The sequence below is a fragment of the Brassica napus genome, chromosome A10 (genome assembly GCF_020379485.1).
Source record: "Brassica napus cultivar Da-Ae chromosome A10, Da-Ae, whole genome shotgun sequence".
Classification (NCBI taxonomy): domain Eukaryota; kingdom Viridiplantae; phylum Streptophyta; class Magnoliopsida; order Brassicales; family Brassicaceae; genus Brassica; species Brassica napus.
Window position 1 is genome coordinate 847,561 of NC_063443.1, and position 18,440 is coordinate 866,000.

General features: G+C 32.8%; 4 protein-coding genes and 1 pseudogene across 5 annotated transcripts; 2 read left to right on the top strand and 3 right to left on the bottom strand.

The window, feature by feature from the left end:
* Positions 1 to 642: 642 nt before the first annotated feature.
* Positions 643 to 3,998, bottom strand: LOC106423055 (glutathione S-transferase F5-like). The gene is made up of 4 exons (XM_022692976.2): positions 1,968 to 3,998; positions 1,655 to 1,797; positions 1,322 to 1,370; positions 643 to 1,229 (listed from the first exon to the last, which is right to left on the bottom strand). The coding sequence occupies exons 1-4, from the start codon at positions 2,053 to 2,055 to the stop codon at positions 763 to 765; spliced, it is 747 nt and encodes a 248-aa protein (XP_022548697.1). The 5' UTR covers positions 2,056 to 3,998; the 3' UTR covers positions 643 to 762.
* Positions 3,999 to 4,539: 541 nt separating this feature from the next.
* On the bottom strand, positions 4,540 to 6,505 carry LOC106423062 (annotated as a pseudogene).
* A 243-nt stretch (positions 6,506 to 6,748) lies between these two features.
* LOC106423003 (glutathione S-transferase F4) lies at positions 6,749 to 8,274 on the bottom strand. Of its 2 annotated transcripts, none has more exons than XM_013863791.3 (4): positions 8,120 to 8,274; positions 7,844 to 7,986; positions 7,503 to 7,551; positions 6,749 to 7,393 (listed from the first exon to the last, which is right to left on the bottom strand). In XM_013863791.3, the coding sequence occupies exons 1-4, from the start codon at positions 8,211 to 8,213 to the stop codon at positions 6,924 to 6,926; spliced, it is 756 nt and encodes a 251-aa protein (XP_013719245.1). In that variant the 5' UTR covers positions 8,214 to 8,274; the 3' UTR covers positions 6,749 to 6,923. The 2 variants fall into 2 exon arrangements, with proteins under 2 accessions (XP_013719245.1, XP_013719244.1); XM_013863790.3 differs by having other exon boundaries at positions 7,844 to 7,992; positions 8,120 to 8,254.
* A 292-nt stretch (positions 8,275 to 8,566) lies between these two features.
* LOC125579325 lies at positions 8,567 to 14,385 on the top strand. Its single transcript, XM_048743347.1, has 8 exons — positions 8,567 to 9,887; positions 10,028 to 10,142; positions 10,215 to 10,339; positions 10,618 to 10,699; positions 10,785 to 10,896; positions 11,003 to 11,166; positions 11,262 to 11,382; positions 11,482 to 14,385. The coding sequence occupies exons 1-8, from the start codon at positions 9,671 to 9,673 to the stop codon at positions 11,821 to 11,823; spliced, it is 1,278 nt and encodes a 425-aa protein (XP_048599304.1). The 5' UTR covers positions 8,567 to 9,670; the 3' UTR covers positions 11,824 to 14,385.
* A 1,190-nt stretch (positions 14,386 to 15,575) lies between these two features.
* Positions 15,576 to 18,402, top strand: LOC106423040 (cullin-1-like). Its single transcript, XM_013863818.3, has 9 exons — positions 15,576 to 15,812; positions 15,885 to 16,118; positions 16,199 to 16,948; positions 17,027 to 17,082; positions 17,154 to 17,274; positions 17,347 to 17,646; positions 17,722 to 17,940; positions 18,014 to 18,181; positions 18,279 to 18,402. The coding sequence occupies exons 1-9, from the start codon at positions 15,576 to 15,578 to the stop codon at positions 18,378 to 18,380; spliced, it is 2,187 nt and encodes a 728-aa protein (XP_013719272.2). The 3' UTR covers positions 18,381 to 18,402.
* The last annotated feature ends 38 nt before the right edge of the window (positions 18,403 to 18,440 follow it).

Sequence of the window (18,440 nt, forward strand, 5' to 3'; positions counted from 1 at the left end):
GGCCTATTAAAAAATCAGATTCAATTCTCACTTTTTTTTTTCCTTTGGGCCATTGAGTCCAAGTTCAAATAATTTGTTTTCAACTATTCTTAATTATTATTTTTTTTTCTTAATATAATTTAAGCATTCATAAAAATAATTGAATTTTTTTATTGAAAAGTATAAATCTTTATTAAAAATATATAATTTTTTAATTAAAATATTAACCCCGTAATAAAATTAATTTATCAGAGTTATACCAACTTAATTCATTAAAAAAATAAAGTTTAATTTTTTTAACATAAATAGTCATTTAAAATGAAATACGATAAATAAAGATCAAAATTTTAAGTCTTTTATAAAATAAAACACAAATATATGAAAATGTGACATTTACTAAATATTTGTCAATTGAAAAAAAAAAAAAAAAAAAACCCGCGCTTTGAAAGCGCGGGTCAAAATCTAGTAAAACATTATGATCAGAGAAATTATCAACCACCGGGGGTTGATAACGACCACTACTATAATACTCTTTTATCTACTCGTCAAAGTTTGACCGGTATAGTTGGGTTCACGTGTATTGTTGAGTTCCTCCGTCTAACCGAATATTTCATTTGATAGACTGAAAGGTAAACGCATGGTTGGTTACTTACACATTGGATCTAATCACTATCAAGATCAGTTTAACCTTATTTACTTAAATAAGTTTTACCATTTATTCATTTATTAAACTTCTTATAAGCTCATAACACACGCACTTGCATACAAAGTTATTAGTTCTCATTAATTCTCCATCTCATCGTACCAGGCGTTGGCGTCACAAGCTTTCCTCCAAGCCGGTCTAGCCATAATCTTAGCCACCCACCTGTGTACGTTAGGCCGGCTCTCGAACAGTCGCTTTGTAGTTGTGTTCATAAGGTACTCTATATTAGGAAGATGAAAAAGATCAGCCAATGTGAATCTGTTACCAGCCAAGAACCTCGATTTTTTCAGTCGTTCTTCGTAGATATCTAAAACCTTCTCTAGCTGCGGCTCGGTTTCATTTACAACTTTATAGTCCGTCTTTAGACCTGTCATAGGCTTGATGGCTTGCTCGAAAGTAAGTGTCGTTGCGGGTGGATCGAACTCAAAAGATTCGATATACATCCACATTGTTTCTATTCCCATTTTCTTGTAGTTTTTGTGATTCAGGAGTTTTGTGCCTCTTGATCTATGAGCACTCTCGATGTATAGTGATATGGCTCGGGATTCTGAGGAAAATAAATGTCTATCAAAATAACTAAAATCGAAAGAATGTTTATCATCATATCAGTTTAGTTGTAATCAAACTTCTAAAACTTACCAGTCAACTTTAGATGTCCGTCTAGTAAAACTGGGACTTGACCAAATGGCTGCATGTAAACAGATGGTTAAACATAAAACCTAAGATGTACCATAACTTTAATCACAAGTAACTGATCTCTAGGGCAGAAAACCATGTTAATTTTTTTTTTGTCAGCAATACCATGTTAATTATGTAGATACAGATCAATGATTCCGTTATTAGTTTATAAGTCGACCAAACAGATATATGTAACAATAAAAAAAAAAGGATTGGCGATCATGAAATCAAAGCCAAAATTTACACCAAAACGTATCTTGAAACACAAGCAATCAAACGAGAGGTAAAACTTACATTAATAGAGAGAAAACTTGGCTTCTTCTGCTCACCGGTTCTCAAGTTAACGGTGATGGGATAGTAAGAGAGACCTTTCTCATGTAGAACAGCCAAGACGCGCCAAGTGCTGGCGGAGTAAGGAAAGCCATAAATCTTGTACTCTGCAACTTTATATTATCTCATCATATACTACTACGAAGAAGAGGAGAATAAAACCCATAATATTATTCGTTTGAGAGAATTTAATTCGAAACTTAAAACAGAATTATATATCAAATTCAACTGATATTTTGCTTGAAAAAATCAGAAATATAGGTGTTATTATGCTTACCTTCTTTGTGAGCTAATGCGAATGGTTCATTAGAAATGGCCATCATCATCATGAGAGAAAACGTTACCAACAATCTAGAGAAACTCATTTTGCTACCCTCTCTCTCTCGACTCAAATTCTTTATGTTATTTCTTGAGATAGATTTGGTGTATATATTCAGGCAGAGACCATAACTATAGTAATTACATTTCCTATTCAATTTGGTGAATTAAACAATGTACAATGAAATGTTGAATAAAAGATTCAAAAGTTAAATCATTGTAGTTAATGAGTATGTTGAATAATGAAATTTGATAATGTAAATTAATTAATGAAGGCTACCAAAATCACATGTTACGTTCTAAAGATTTTTGATATTTTCATATTATCCTAGTTATTTAAAATCAATTATCTGATTATAGATTAAATAATTTTTTTTTTATTTTCTGTAAATAGAAATAAAGTTTATTTAATTTGATCATTTTCATTTTTAACACTTTATATTATGTTCTTTTTATTTCACTTGATAATTCAACACACATTCAACATTTATCAACATTCAAAGTTAATATCCTATTTCATTAATTACCTTGTAATTGTCAATTAATTCTCTCTTTACATGTAATTGTCAATTTCTTTCCTTAGTTTTTCTTAATATTGACTTTTGCATGTGCATCCTAAATTTACCATACTACTACCCTCTTTTTATTTGAGGTACATTTTTAAAAATAAACTTCACCCTCATGTATGATTAACAACTTTGTCATTTATTAGATGCCAGCACCACAATGCACCTCACACCCTTTATTGAAAAACTCTCTCTTCTCTAGGCTAATTACATGTTATGTTATGCCATTGCCAAATAAACTTACAAAGTCATTATAGTAAATGTTTTCATTTTATATGCATGATAAAGACATTATGGATAGTGTAATTTCGAATAATTGATTAGCCTTCTTACCTTATTCGACCAGTTTGATGTAATGTATATTTATATAAGAGCGAAGTGTGTCAGTAGATCTCAACTTGTGGAAGCCAAGGCATCAAATAATATTTTGGTGTAATATTATCACATCATCTCCAACTAGAATTCTAAATTCATACAACAATATTAAATATAATTATATTATTACATTTGATTTTATATATAGTGTTAAAATTGTAAATTTTTATTCTTTACAAAAGTTATTAGTTACATTTTAATTTTTTAATATTAAAATTTGTATATCAATCTATATGTTATAACTAATGACTTTAGTATTCCACCCCAACATGTAAGTCCTCTCGGATCATGCTGAGCTTTCAACTTTTTAAAAAAAAATTTACGTGTTTTTAATATTAAAAATTTGTATATCAATCTATATGTCATAACTTATAACTATGATATTTGTATATCAAACTTTTGTTATTATGATAATCTTTTTTAGTCCATTTGTATATGCTTTGTATAGCAATCTATATGTTATAATCAAAAGTTAGTGATCTATATAGTACATGTTCTACGTGTTTTCTACTCCATCTCAATCTCTTTCAAACAAAATTTGGTATGCAATTCAATATTTTTGACCGAAATAATGACGGTTATTTTTTCCTATAATACATTACAAATCCTAATCATGTCATTATGATAATGGCCATCATAATGATAAATCATAATCATGTCATTACTTGCACAATATTAATTCAAAAGAAACAATATTAGGAACTACATAAATTCAAACGGATTGATATTACCCGATATCGCTATAAATCATAATTTATTGATATTACAAAGTACATAAAATTTAAAAGGAAAATCCATAATAAATTGATGCAATTCCTTAACTTAAACACCAAGACATTGAGATTAAGAAATCTCAATAAATTTTAATAGACTAATAATCTTATTGTTCATCAATTTGCATTATTTGGAAAGACGAATGTTGATAAATCCTTATCATTTTCCTTATGAGCCCAATGTGTTGGTAAATACATGTTGTGATGATTAAGGCTTTGACTGGTAGAGCATTAACATTAGCATTATTCTCTAAATTATTCAATCAGCAATTGTTAGAGCATTAGCTGTCAAAAAAAAAAACAATTGTTAGAAAAACATTTGGAGAGCATTCTCTAAATGCTAATGCTCTCTGGCCAGTGCTCTTATATGAAACTTTTAAAACAGTATTTGCATTTATAATTTATAAAATTAAAGAAAATGTATAATTAATTTATTTATTTTATTTAATAATATCATAAAATTATTTTTATATCTAGAAAATAAAATTTTGATTTCTAAAATTAATTTACAATAAAAATATTTTTTTTTTAAAATATTTTTTTCACATTTAAAATAATATAATTTATTTTAAATGTGAAAATTATTTTTAAAAATAGATATTTTAATTATAAAATTTATTTTAAAATAATAGTTTTTATCTAAACATATTTTTTAAATTATTAATAAAATTAATTAATTATTTATCTTTTTAATTTTATATATTAATATATACTAGAAATATATTCATTAATATATATATATATATATTATATATATATATATATATATATTATATGCCATGCGCGGATTATCACCTAGTTAGTCTAAATAAAAGAAAGTATATGTCAGTGACTAACATTAAAGAAAAATTGAAGGATCGCTAATATAATATGCGTATACAGAATTGAAATATTTAAACATATGTCTGACTATGTTAAATATTCTTGCCAAACAAAGAAATGTCAGAGAAGGTATATGTAAACTAAGATTGGTACATAACTTTGAAATAAACTTTGAAATAATGCAATTTGATAGAGAAATTATCAGTGATATTGCAACAACAAGAGCATCATGAATGAATTATTAATAATTATTATTTCAGTGATATTCCATATATGCATCGGATAACACATAAACCAAATACATAGAATCTTATTCTTACAATACAATACCCCACCACACAGACAAACAACACAGGCTCACAAACAAAGACCCAAACACACACAACACACATATTCTTTTTTTTTTTTACGAAAACACACAACACATATTCTCACACAAGTTTTGATTTGACGACCATGTGGTCAATGTGGTATTAATTACTAGAAATTCGGGTTAACCTTATTTACTGAAATAAGTTTTGCCTTTTATTCATATAACATCAAACTTACAGGTAACAAGCACAACAAGCTTCTTATAAGCTCATAGCACCAGGTTATAAATATTAAAATAAACACTCAAACGAGACACACACACTTTGCACATAAAGTTCTTAATTTTTACTAATTCTTCTTCTTATCGTACCAAGCTTTGGCGTCACAAGCTTTCTTCCAAGCCGGTCTAGCCGTAATCTTAGCCACCCACCTGTGTACGTTAGGCCTGGTTTCGAACAGTCTCTTTGTAGTTGTGTTCATAAGATATTCTATATTAGGAAGATGAAAAAGATCAGCTAATGTGAATCTGTTACTAGCCAAGAATCTCGAGTTTTTCAGTCGTTCTTCGTAGACATCTAGAACCTTCCCTAGGTTCGTCTCGGTTTCATTTACAACTTTATAGTCCGCCTTTAGACCCTTCAGAGGCTTGATGGTTTGCTCTCAAACGAGTATCGATGCGGGTGGATCAAACTCAAAAGATTCGACATACATCCACATTGTTTCTGTTCCCATTTTCTTGTAATTTTTGTGATTCAGGAGTTTTGTGCCTCTTGATCTATGAACAGTCTCGATGTATAGCGATATTGCTCGGGATTCTAAGGAAAATAAATGTCTATCAAAATAACTAAAATCGAAAAATGTTTATCCTCAGATCAGTTAGTTGTAATCAAACTTTTAAAACTTACCAATCAACTTAAGATGTCCGTCTAGGAAAACTGGGACTTGACCAAATGGCTGCATATTACAAACAGATTGTTAACCATAAAACCTAAGATGTACCATAACTTTAATCACAAGTAACTGATCTATAGGGCAGAAAACTATGTTAATTACGGATATTCAGATGATGATACCTTGCTAAGTCACGTCGACCAAACAGATATATGTATCAATAAAAAAGGGATTGACGACCATGAATTTAGACCTAAACATATTTTGAAGCACAAGTAATCTAACGAGAGGTCCGTAAAACTTACATTAATAGGGAGAAAACTTGGCTTCTGCTGGTCACCGGTAGTCAAGTTGACGGTGATGCGATCGAACGAGAGACCTTTCTCGTGGAGAACAGCCAGGGCGCTCCTAGTGTTGGGGGAGGAAGGATAGCCATAAATCTTGTATCCTGCACCTTTATATTAACTCATCATATACTACGTACGAAGAAGAGTAAGAATAAAACCCATCTAGCAAATCGTTATTCAGAATTGATAGTCAAAGGAAAACAATGTAGAAAATTTCAGAAATCTAGATGTTATTATGAATTACCATCTTTGTGAGCTAATGCGTATGCTTCATAAGAAATGGACATGATCACAATCATGAGAGCTAACGTTACGGACAATTTAGAGGAACTCATTTTTGCTACCTTCTCTATACACTGATTTTTTTTTTTCTTGAGATAGATTAGGTGTATATTATTTATATCATATAGATAGAGTATGAAAATATTATTTCTCACTGTAGTATATATATTCTTACCAAACAAAAATATACTTATACAGTATGAAAATATTTAAAAATATTATTTCTCACTGTGGTATATATTCTTACCAAACAAAAAAATATCAGAGAAGGTATATTATAAGGTATATTATACATAACTCTGAAATAATGCAATTTGGTAGAAAAATTACCAATGATACTACAACAATAAAAATTCATGAATGAATGAATAATTAATCATTAATATTTTTAAATCCATTTATTCATATGCATCAGATATACAAATAAACCAAACACAAAGCATCTTAAAAGACCCCTACCACACAGACAAACAACACAAGATTATAAACAAAGACCCAAACACAACACACAACACACTTTCTTACACAAGTTTTATTTTGCTTTCATTTATTTCCCCTGATTAACAAACCAAGACTTTTCTGGATCACAAGCCATTTTCCAAGCCTCTCTACTCGTAATCTCATGCACCCAATTGCGCACTTTAGGTCGATTTTCGAACAATCTCTTCGTTGGGGTTCCCAGAAGGAATTGTATATTGGGTAAATGATGAAGATCAACCAAAGTAAAGGTATTACAAGCCAAGAATCTAGATTCTCCAAGTCGTTTCTCGTAGACATCTAGAACCTTCTCTAGACCAGCCTCGTTTTCTTTGACGACCATGTGGTCAGTCTCTAGACCGTAGAGAGGCTTAATGACTAGCTCCCAAGTGAGTTTCGATGCAAGTGGATCAAACTGGTGAGCCTCGATTTCCATCCACATTGTTAGTATTGCCATTGTCTCGTGGCTTTGAAGATTCAGAAGTTGTGTACCTCTTGAGCTATGAACATATGCGATGTATTGAGTGATGGCTCGAGACTCTAGAAGAACAAAATTAAAAATGAAATTAGTTCAAGAAAAAAATTTCAATATAAAAAATTAATTTTTTACAGTATGTTGTTAATTAGGGCGTAATTTAGATTAACCCACCACAGAGCGTAAGGTTACCATCTTCAAGAACTGGGACTTGACCAAAAGGCTGCATCAATAACACACTGTTTAAAATAAAACTTGAAATCTTTGAGTTACAAGTAACTAATCACTAGTTGAATATCAAAGATTTTGAAACTATATCAAACAAATTAAATGTATATGCAGATGCCACAAACCTGATCAAACAGGTGGATCAGTAATAACCATGGTTGAAAGTTAGAACATGAGAGTGTAGCATAAAGATAAAGTTAACTAACACATGATATTTTAGCCTATAAACAGATCTGGCATGCCTTGAGTGAAATTAAAAGAATCTATCTACAGGCGATAGCATTTACATTGAGACCAAGGAAAGAATCCTTTTTGTGTTCACCGGTTTTCAAATCGACGGTAATCGGCTCGTAAGAGAGTCCTTTCTCAAGAAGAACAGCGAGAACACGCCTTGTGTTGGTGGAGAAAGGATTACCATGAAGCTTGTAACCTGCAACTTTTAATCAATTCCATATTCTTTAGTGTAAAGAAGACTAATCATAGAAACGAAATTCATAAATGAGAAATCATGCATGCTTATCTGAGTACATCTACATACATAAACCTATATAGATATATCTTACCTAGCTTTTTAACTTCTGTCGCACGCTTCCAATTTGGGAATAGATTGAACACCATTTTTAAGCAGTCCATGAAGGGATGACTTGTATTGCTCATCGATTACCCAATGATATAGTTATACATATATATACAGTTAAGTTATTATATATATAATTCAGAACCTTCTTTCGCAATACAAAAGCGAGGAACATATTGCTTTTACTGGCATCCACGTAAAGACTCACCACCTTTCTTGTATCTCAAGCGATGAATATTGTTCCAGTGATACAGATTCAAACTAGGGATCTACACTCTAGTTCAAACCAAGTATGAAAAACATTAGAAAACTACTTCATTGATCATTTCTTTCATACAAAGTCTTTTAAATCCGGATGAAAAACATTAGAAAGTTACTTCATGTTTTTCATAAAGTCTTTTTGAAGTTTTATTTTCTTAGTATCAGCTTGTAATCTTATACTACTAAAAGGGGGATATAGAGAGCAGGGAAGGTGTCCACGTCGGATTGTTTATTCGAACCAATCAGGAGCGTCGCAATTGACACGTCATCCCGGGCTCGCGGTTTGCGATTTCTATCTGGTATGTGTTGTGGGCTTCACCGAATGTTGTGGGCTTCACCAAAGTTTTGTGGCCTATATTGGAGTTTAGCGTCGTTTTTGCCGTAATTGAAACCTCGAAGAATCCGTCGAGGGATGAGATTCTCATCGCTGCTACCTCTTCGTCTTCTCCGATCGATGAGCAGAGAAGCCGAGATCTAATCGATCCACTTCTATACAATCAATATACCTCCTTAATGATTTCGTTTCACCTCCCCCTTTTCATCCTCCTTTATATACTCCTTTTCATCCTCCTTTATATACTGATCTTCTCTATTATCCAAAACCCTAGAACCACTCAAATCTCGATCCATGGCGATGAAACGAAATGGGAAGTCTCCTGTCTCCTCCGACCCTGATGAACAAGTCATGTTCTTCAAGGATGTCTCTCTAGGTCCACATGAGACTCAGCTTCGCTTCCGGCTCATTCATTTCTGGGAGGCTCGAAACCCGGTCAAGAAGACGCTGATTGGCCTCGAAATGCTCCTCATTGACGAACAGGTGCGTCGATTCTCCAAAAATAGTTTCCATTTTTTAGATCTATGTTTCCGAGAATTTAAGCTAGGGTTTCGATGATTATTTAGACGTGTGCTTATACGCTTGGTAAATAAGTTATAGTATTGTTTCAATTGTTTCTGTTTTAATTCTTTGGTTTCATTTATTTCTAAGGTTTCATTCTCATTTTGTACGTCGATTCTTCAAAAATAGTTTCCAGTTTTATATCTATGTTTCCGAGAATTTTAAGCTACGGTTTCGATGATTATCTAGACGTGTGCTTATACGCTTTGTTAATAAGTTATAGTATTGTTTCAATTGTTTCTGTTTTAATTCTTCGGTTTCATTATTTTCTAAGGTTTCATTCGCATTCTCATTTTGTGATTTGTTATTTTTTTCCGACATTAGGGAACTGTTATTCAAGGATTCATCCCACCGGGACGAATTAAGAAGTACTTACCTGACATGAAACGTGGCTCAGTTTACAAACTCATCAACTTCTACGGGTCGAAAAATAAACCGGTGTATCGGGTTACTGATCATGTCGCAACCGTGTCTTTCGCGTGGAACTCTGAGATGTCTGTTCTTCACGAGATTCCCATCTCTTTTGATGAAGACCGTTTCAGGTTTCATTCATACGAAGATTTTGAAGCCAACTGTGATCTCAAAGGCGACCTCTACGGTAAGCATATTAGTTTTACAAATCTCAGTTACATTGCTTTGTATGTAGTTTTTCGTCTATTCTCCTGTTTAGGTAAAGAAATCTAGATTTTCAGAGTTTTATCAGTCATCTAACGTACACTTTTCATGAAACTGTTATAGATGTTGTTGGTCACATGAAGCTGGTCGATGGCCAGACTCTAATTGAGCGTCCCAGCCTTGATCTTGCGAAGATCGCTACCACTCGGCACATTGTGGTTCACGTGCAGTCACATGAGTAAGTGTGTTCTTTCATTCCAAGTAATCATCTCTCGGTAGTTCTTAAATCTATATGAGTTTATCTTTGCAGGGGACCTGTGATGAAGCTTTACCTTTGGGACCAGGCTGCAACAGACTTCTGCGAGAAGTTCAACTCCTGCGAAAACACTCCCACAGTGCTTTTGGTCACCACTGTTAACACCAAACGTCTCGGAGGTAATTATTTAGCTCTTTGAACTCATGTTTTGAGTGATAATTATGACATGTTTTACAAAAAGTTTCTCTCTTCTTTGTCATTGGTTGCTAATTTTACTTAAACACTTATCTCTTTATACTTACATTTCCAGTGATAATTGTGACATGTTTTTGGGTGGTTTATAGTTGTTCCCATACGTGATAGTAGCTTATTTACCATTCTTAAAACGTTTTTCTTCTTAACATTAGTGGCTAATCATCACAACATCCTTTTTAATGACTCTTCCATTACTGAGCAGGTACCCTTGCCCTGACCTCTATGTCTCCTACACGGGTTTTCATGGACTCTGATGTCCAACCAACCAGAGATTATTTCACCTGGTATGTATCCCGTCTTCAGCATCTATTCCAACACTTACACTTATAGCATTGAATGACTGAAGCACTGCTTTTCATTTTGTTTCAGGCTGGGCTCTAACCCAGAGATTGCTAATCAAGTTAGCGCAGACGTCATCACTAAGCGTGAGACACTGAGTATAGCAGAGATATTCTCCTACATGACTCAGGAATCCGCCAAGGTAAAAGTAAACGCTAATATATTTAAATATTGTGACCAAAGTATATATATTTCATGCTAAGTATTATATTGAATATATTTTAACCATATGCCTATAAACCGTCCAGGCTGCCTTTTTTGAGTGCACGGCTACGATTGATGATGTTGTGCATGGCTATCCTTGGTACTATATTGGATGCAGTGGGTGCCATTCTAAGGCTACCAACGGCCCGAGTTCGTTGATTTGTACAAACCCAAAATGTGAGAAGGTTAACACAGATGGCGTTGCACAGTATGTTCTCTCGCCTTAATATTCAATTACGCTTTCACTGGTATTAGTTTTGATTATCACATTTGTGACGTTATTTTTTGATTCTGTCACACCAGATACCGTGCAAAGATTTCTGTTTACGACAACAGTGAACAAGCTTTCTTTGTCCTGCTTGGAGATGCTGGTCGGGAGTTGACTGGGAGGCACGCATCCGAGTTAGTTAGTAGCTACTTTGAGGTAACTGAGCACCAGTTTGTAATCTCAAGTTATTTTTTACTTTTTTGTTTTCTAACCTCTCAAGTGATTTAAACTGACACTATTGTACTTAAATGTAAGGCTAATAAGAGCGAAGGAGCTGACCATGAGGTGCCTGTCCCAGAAGCTCTAATCAGCACCATCGGACAAACACATAAGTTCTGTGTGAAAGTTACAGACCACAACTTCTCAGGCAATACCCGAGCTATCACTGTCACCAAGATCCTGTCTCTAGACCCAACACCACCCACGGAAGCCTCAGTGAGAAATGACATTGCTGCAATGTCCGAGGAAGCAGCACAGACTGGAAACGACGTATGTGGACCTCTCAAAGGCCGTGGAGTCTCTGGAGATGAGGAGAGCAAGCGGATGTGTAGCAGTGCTGATCCAGAGACAGCTAAACGCCCAAGATGTGAGAATTAGAGCCTCGGTTCCTTGATGCAATTGAGTTGGTTTTTTAAATTTGCTGCTGTTTAAGTACATTTTTGTTTAAGTTAAAGACAATGCTTAGTTTGTTTTCATTTTCAGACTTTGTCTTTCAATAATTTGAACTACCTTTCTTATAGACTCTGTTGTTTCTTATAATCTCTGTTGACTATCTACATATCTGAGCAAAATGTAGAAAATAGATTGAGTTTCTGTATGTTTTTAAAACAATTATACCATGATTTCTTATCATGATTCTATATTACTGATATCAATTATACACATTTAGAAAGTTTAGAGCATGTGCTACATTCACGGTAGGAATATTTGAACTAACCAATTATACGTTTGTGAAACTTTAGGAAGTTTTCCATATTCACAATTATCATATATTCTTATGCTTAGAAAGAAAAACCCCTTAACCTTAACCTAACTAATCTTCAACGCCTCTCTCAGCCCAATGCTTCTCTCCAATTCCCTTCTACTTCGAACAGGTATTGTCACACTAATATTGGCCAGTTTCATTTTGTTTTTTGTAGATTGGTTTCACCATAGGGTATTGATGTTTTATCGTTGGTTTCAACTGATGGGTTCTGTTTCTCTTAGTCCCTTTTATATTTTTTCGATTATTCTGTGTTCATTTACGTTCTGATATGTTTTATGTGCCTTTGGTATGAAAGGCCTGAGCTTTCTCTGTTTTGGTCTTTTATTACTCATCTGTGAATATTGGTCTCACTATAGTGTAGGGATTTTGATGAGAGCTTATCATATTCTGCTCTGTTTTAGTGGTGGAAATTATGATATTTCATTCCATTGTTCAGTTTGTTAGGATCTGGAATACTTGAGCTTTTTCGGTGTTGGTCCATCTACCTACAAATCTATTTATAGTTTTTTATGGCTTTTCCTTCTTGAATAAAAAAAAATTGAAGAATCAACCTTTTTTTTTTTGTTTTCGTGAGGGGTTTAAGTTTCTTTTTGGTATTTGGAATAAAAATATAGTATTATAATAATTTATAAAAAAATAATTAACAATATTAAAAAAAAATTAAAAATAGTTTCAAACATAACTTCGATTTTCAATTTTTTTTTTGAGAAAACAGTTTATGGAAAAAAACTTTTTAAAAACATTTATAAAAAAGTTAGATTTTAAAGAATTATAATTCCAAACCTTAAATTTTTTAAAAAAATTTATATATTGCTTTTTCTCAGATCCAATTTCTGCCGGTACAAAACTTTATGCAAATTGATAAAAAAAAATATATTAATGTGATATAAAATTCTGTGGAAATAGATAGTCCAATTAAAACTATAAATTAATAATTTCTATGCATATATATTTTATACAAATAAGAACCAATCATTATAATGGTTGTCTTATATTCATAATGGAATTGTTTTATATTTCGTTAACACTTAAATATTTAATATTTACATTACCGCTACCTATGCCAATGAAACCATTATTTCAATAAATATCAATAACTATCGATAATACTTTTTCTTTTCTTCTTACATTCAGTGATTATTTTAAGCCAAACACTGTTTAATATTAATCATAATTTAGATAAAAATATATTAATCTAATATAATATTTTACTTTAACAATTTTATAGCAATTACCCGGGCGTAGCCCGGGAACAGCTCTAGTAAACCTAAAAAAAAAATGAAGACCATTCTAGAGGCTTGATTGAAAGAAAAAAATGATTTTGTATTTGGTTAAAGCGTGTTATATAATTTTTTAAATCATATTTGTTAATGTGTGAAAAGTTCAAAAACTACACTTAATTAACTTATAACGGAAGGAATAATATTATTTTATGTTCTATCCGTTCTTCAACCCTTCTTTACGTTTCGTTTTGTTTCGTTTCATTACATAATTAAGAGCATTTAGTACAAAAACTAATACACTAAGGGTGTGACCGGTGACCAAGGGAATGAGGAGGAACACTATATTCTTTAATATTCCTTAAATTTTTTACCATTAATGTGGAATGGATTTTCCTTTTCATTCCCATTCATTTCTTTGTTCGTAGAGAATTATAGAACAAATTTATTCCTCATTAATTTTGACAAGGAACCATCATTCCTAAAATTTTATTCCTATTCATTCATTTCCTATCCGTTCCTATTGTTTTTATGATGGTCACCAGTCACATCCTAACTCTTTTTAGTTTCGTGAGGTTAACACAAACTATAATTATATGGAATTAATTTCGAGATTCAGCAAAGCTCAAAAAAATAATCAAACCAACAAAGAGTTCATACTTAAACTAAAACGAGTTGAACAACTAAGCTGAAAACATTAAACTATCAAAAATATCATCTTTTTTTTTTGTAAATCAAATCACTATCCCCTAAATATTAACTGATAATCATTTCAAAAGTTGTAACCTTAAATTTATACTAATTGAAAAGAGACCATACGTAGGTGTCACTTAATTAGAATGCAAATTTAGCTTACGTGACAGTTTACGGATCAGTTGAAAAAAATGTTAATCCAAATTCAATTACTAGGGAACATTATAATATAAGAAACATATATTATTTATTTAAATAAAAGCTATAGAATTATCTAATATGATTAACATATATATATGACAATTAATGACTGTGAATAATAAAGATTTGATAACAATTTTTGCATCATTCTTCATTTTTGTTTAATTTTATATTATTAAAAAAAAACAATCACAATAACCATATAATAAAAAATTAGATTTTTTTTTCTTATATATTATATTTTGAATTTTTGTAAATGACTTTAAATTACAAAAATGAAGAAACCTTATATGTTATATTTTTCTATATGTTATATTTTGAATTCTTTAAAATGACTTTAAATTACAAAAATGTAAGTTTTCCTTAAGCATACGACGAAAAACATTAAAATGACATGTATCAATTCGATGGTTGATCTGAAACCTTTCAAAACCATATGAAAGATAAATGTCAAAATAATTCAACTGTGCAAACAATATTGTTCACTTTTTTTTTTCAAGAATGTATTCGGTGAAAAAAATAAAGTTTTTGTGTCGTAATTTATTTAATATCCAATCCGATCAACTTATGATATATTAATTATAGTTTAGTTTTATAATTTTTAATTAAAATTGATCTGATCCATTGGAAATAAATTCTATAGTAACAAAAAAAATTGTATATGTATAAATAAAATGATCAAATATATAAAAAATTGTCAATAATATATATAAATAAACTCACCATGCGTAAAACGCATGTTTTATCCTAGTATTGTATTATTATATTATCTATCAACAAAATAAATTCACATCGTTAAAAATAAATATAATCACAAATTTAGGGATCTTTTCTATAAAAACGCAATCACCAATTAATGTGACTGAAATCATATCCATCGAATTGTCGTTGACCATCAAAGTATCTCATTAGTCATTAGTTTTCAGATTTTTATTTCCTTAAAAATCTCAGTTTGATAACGGTTTTCTTTATTGAATAAATAATAATAATAAAAAATGACGATTCAAATTCTTAACCGGTTCACTGCTTCTCGGACCCTATAAATTACACCGTCACTTCTCACTTTCTCAGTCTTCACAGCTCTCACAAACCCCCTTTGGAATACGATACGATCTGGGAGTCTTCAGGTACGTTCACCATCTTGATTAGAGTTTATGATTCAATGGTTGAGTATCGTTGCTGATGCCTAAGATTAGGGTTTGAATATCGATGCTAAAGATTCTCGTTCTCTATTACTTTGATCGCAGAAAATGTGTAGCGACACGATCATTGAGTATGAGCAAGGATGTAGGTTCTTGGAAACTGGTGTTTCCAAGCTTACAAGGATTCTTGAAGAAGAGACGTCTGAGAAACCGTTTACTCGTGAACAATACCTAGAGTATTACACAACAATCTACAACATGTGCATCCAGGAAAACCCTCACAACTACTCTCAGAGGCTTTATCATAAGTATCATGACATTGTTGAACACTATGCCAACGAAACGGTATTGAGTTTTAACTTCGCTCTTTAATGTTTGAGAAAAAAAGTTTAATTATATATATTTTGTGTGGGTTAGGTGTTGCCTTGTATTCAGCAGAAGGATGCTGTATACTTGCTCAGAGAGCTTTCTCGGAAGTGGGATCATTATAAAGTTTTCGTCAAGTGGTTATCCCACTTCTTCACCTATCTTGAACGTTCCTTCATTTCATATAGAAACTACCCATCACTTCTTGAAGTTGCCATGAAGTCCTTCCGCGACCTAGTTTACCTTGAGGTGCAAGTCAGTGCCAAAGATGTTGTTATGGCACTGGTAAGCACACACATATATATAATAGAATCTGTGACTGAGTATCTATCTAACTATAGCTAACACGGTTTGTATTTTAACAGATTAATAAAGAACGTGAGGGCGGAGAGATTGAGAGGGAACTACTGAAAAACATAGTAGACATCTTTGTTCAGAGTGGGATGGGAACTATGGAAATGTATGAAAAGGATTTTGAGATGTTCTTGCTTGAAGACACGGCGTCTTACTACTCACGCAAGGCCTCAAGCTGGATCCAGGAGGATTCTTGCCCTGAATACATGATAAAGTCTGAGGAGTCTTTGAAAAAAGAGAAGGAGAGAGTCACTCACTACCTTCACTCAACCACCGAGCCCAAACTAGTTGAGATTGTGCAGGAAAAATTGTTGGTTTCGGTTGCAAAACAGCTTCTAGAGAAAGAGCACCTATGTGCGTTGCTGAGAGATGACAAGATGGATGATCTCTCCAGGATGTACAGGCTTTTTAACCCAATTCCCAATGGTTTGGAGCTTGTTGCCAAAGCCTTCAGGCTTCATGTTACTAGTGAAGGGAATGCACTTATCAAACAAGCCCAAGACTCAGCTACTACTGGTAGCGTGGAGGGACAGGTCCTTGTCGGGAAGATAATAGACCTGCATGATAAGTACATGGTCTATGTCACGGACTGTTTCAAGAACCATACCCTCTTCCATAAGGCGTTGAAAGAAGCTTTTGAAATCTTCTGTAACAAGAAAGTGGGTGGAAGCTCTAGTGCAGAGTTACTTGCAACCTTTTGTGACAATCTTTTCAAGAAGTCAGGAAAGAGTGATGAAGCCATTGAAGCTGAGATTGACAATGTAAAATCTCTGTCGATCAGTTTCATTTTATTCTTGGCTTTGATGCTAATAGTTTATTTTTTTACATGATGATTACAGGTGGTTAAGTTGCTTGATTATATAAGTGACAAGGATCTATTCGCCGAGTTTTATAGGTAACACATCTCTGCCTCCAATTTTATTTGTATCTTATTCCTCAAGCTAATGCTTTAATGGTTGATTGCAGGAAGAAGCTAGCACGTAGACTCTTGTTTGATCGCAAAGTCAATGACGAGCATGAAAGAAGTATGCTTACAAAGCTCAAAGGACAACATGGTGGCCAGTTTACATCTAAGATGGAGGGCATGGTTCGTTTAAAAATGATTTTATTTTATTTTTCCTTGCTTTGTTTTAATAGTAACCTTTTGTACATCTTATAGTTGACTGATATGGCATTGGCCAAAGAAAATCAGAAGGGCTTCGAGGGATATGTAAACGGAAAACCAGGTGGGATTGATTTGGCAGTCACTATTCTCAACACAGGTTTTTGGCCGAGTTACAAAACATCCACCGACCTCAATCTACCACGTGAAATGGTCGAGTGTGTTGACGCTTTCAACTCATATTATGGATCGAAAACCACTAAGAGGAAGCTCAGCTGGACTTATTCTCTGGGAACATGTCATGTTATTGGAAGATTTGATCATAAACCAATCGAGTTGGTCCTTTTTACCTACCAGGTATCTATATATCCTTTTGGTTTTGGTTTGTTCTCTCTTGACTTGATATATTTTCATTTATTTGTTTTCTGTCAGGCTGTTGTGCTGTGTCTATTCAACAACACAGAAAGATTAACCTACCAGGAGATCATTGAACAACTAAACCTCAGCCATGAAGATCTTGTAAGGGTGCTTCATTCACTCTCATGCTCAAAGTACAAGATTCTTAACAAGGAACCAGCCTCAAAGAGTATCTCTACAACGGATGTTTTCGAACTCAACACCATGTTCACAGATAAAATGAGGAGAATCAAGGTATGTATGCGTAAGATTCATTGTCTTCTTTCCAACAAAGAAAGACTGGCTACTAATGATTGTTGTGGAACAGGTGCCTCTTCCTCCAGTGGATGACCGCAAGAAAGTAGTTGAAGATGTTGATAAAGATAGAAGCTATGCGATTGATGCTTGTATTGTGAGGATCATGAAGAGCAGAAAAGTGTTGCTGCATCAACAGTTAGTCTCTGAATGTGTTGAGCAGCTTAGAAGAATGTTCAAGGTAAACACACAAAAACAAGAGTGTGTATAGTCACATTGGTTTCATATTTGGAGATTAAGAACATCTTCTTATTGGTTGTTTTTGTTTTATCTTGCAGCCTGATGTAAAGATGATCAAGAAAAGGATTGAGGAGTTGATCAGCAGAGAGTACTTAGAGAGGGACACCAAAAACCCCAATACTTTCAAATATGTGGCTTAGTTCAGAGTACCTTCTAGAGGAGAGTAGAGAAGGTGTTATGGTATTCAACTTTTTGCAAGT

Excerpts from the sequence above, each read along its gene's own strand:
- LOC106423040 (XM_013863818.3), top strand. The coding sequence starts at position 15,576 with ATGTGTAGCGACACGATCATTGAGTATGAGCAAGGATGTAGGTTCTTG. Across the intron at positions 16,949-17,026 it reads TTGAAGCTGAGATTGACAAT|GTGGTTAAGTTGCTTGATTA; the intron begins GTAAAATCTCTG and ends TGATGATTACAG. Across the intron at positions 17,083-17,153 it reads CTATTCGCCGAGTTTTATAG|GAAGAAGCTAGCACGTAGAC; the intron begins GTAACACATCTC and ends GGTTGATTGCAG.
- LOC125579325 (XM_048743347.1), top strand. The coding sequence starts at position 9,671 with ATGAAACGTGGCTCAGTTTACAAACTCATCAACTTCTACGGGTCGAAA. Across the intron at positions 9,888-10,027 it reads TCTCAAAGGCGACCTCTACG|ATGTTGTTGGTCACATGAAG; the intron begins GTAAGCATATTA and ends AAACTGTTATAG. Across the intron at positions 10,897-11,002 it reads TGACTCAGGAATCCGCCAAG|GCTGCCTTTTTTGAGTGCAC; the intron begins GTAAAAGTAAAC and ends TAAACCGTCCAG.
- LOC106423003 (XM_013863790.3), bottom strand. The coding sequence starts at position 8,213 with ATGAGCAATACAAGTCATCCCTTCATGGACTGCTTAAAAATGGTGTTC. Across the intron at positions 7,993-8,119 it reads GACAGAAGTTAAAAAGCTAG|TTGCAGGTTACAAGCTTCAT; the intron begins GTAAGATATATC and ends ATTGATTAAAAG. Across the intron at positions 7,394-7,502 it reads TGGTAACCTTACGCTCTGTG|AGTCTCGAGCCATCACTCAA; the intron begins GTGGGTTAATCT and ends TTGTTCTTCTAG.
- LOC106423055 (XM_022692976.2), bottom strand. The coding sequence starts at position 2,055 with ATGAGTTTCTCTAGATTGTTGGTAACGTTTTCTCTCATGATGATGATG. Across the intron at positions 1,798-1,967 it reads CGCATTAGCTCACAAAGAAG|AGTACAAGATTTATGGCTTT; the intron begins GTAAGCATAATA and ends ATAAAGTTGCAG. Across the intron at positions 1,230-1,321 it reads CGGACATCTAAAGTTGACTG|AATCCCGAGCCATATCACTA; the intron begins GTAAGTTTTAGA and ends TATTTTCCTCAG.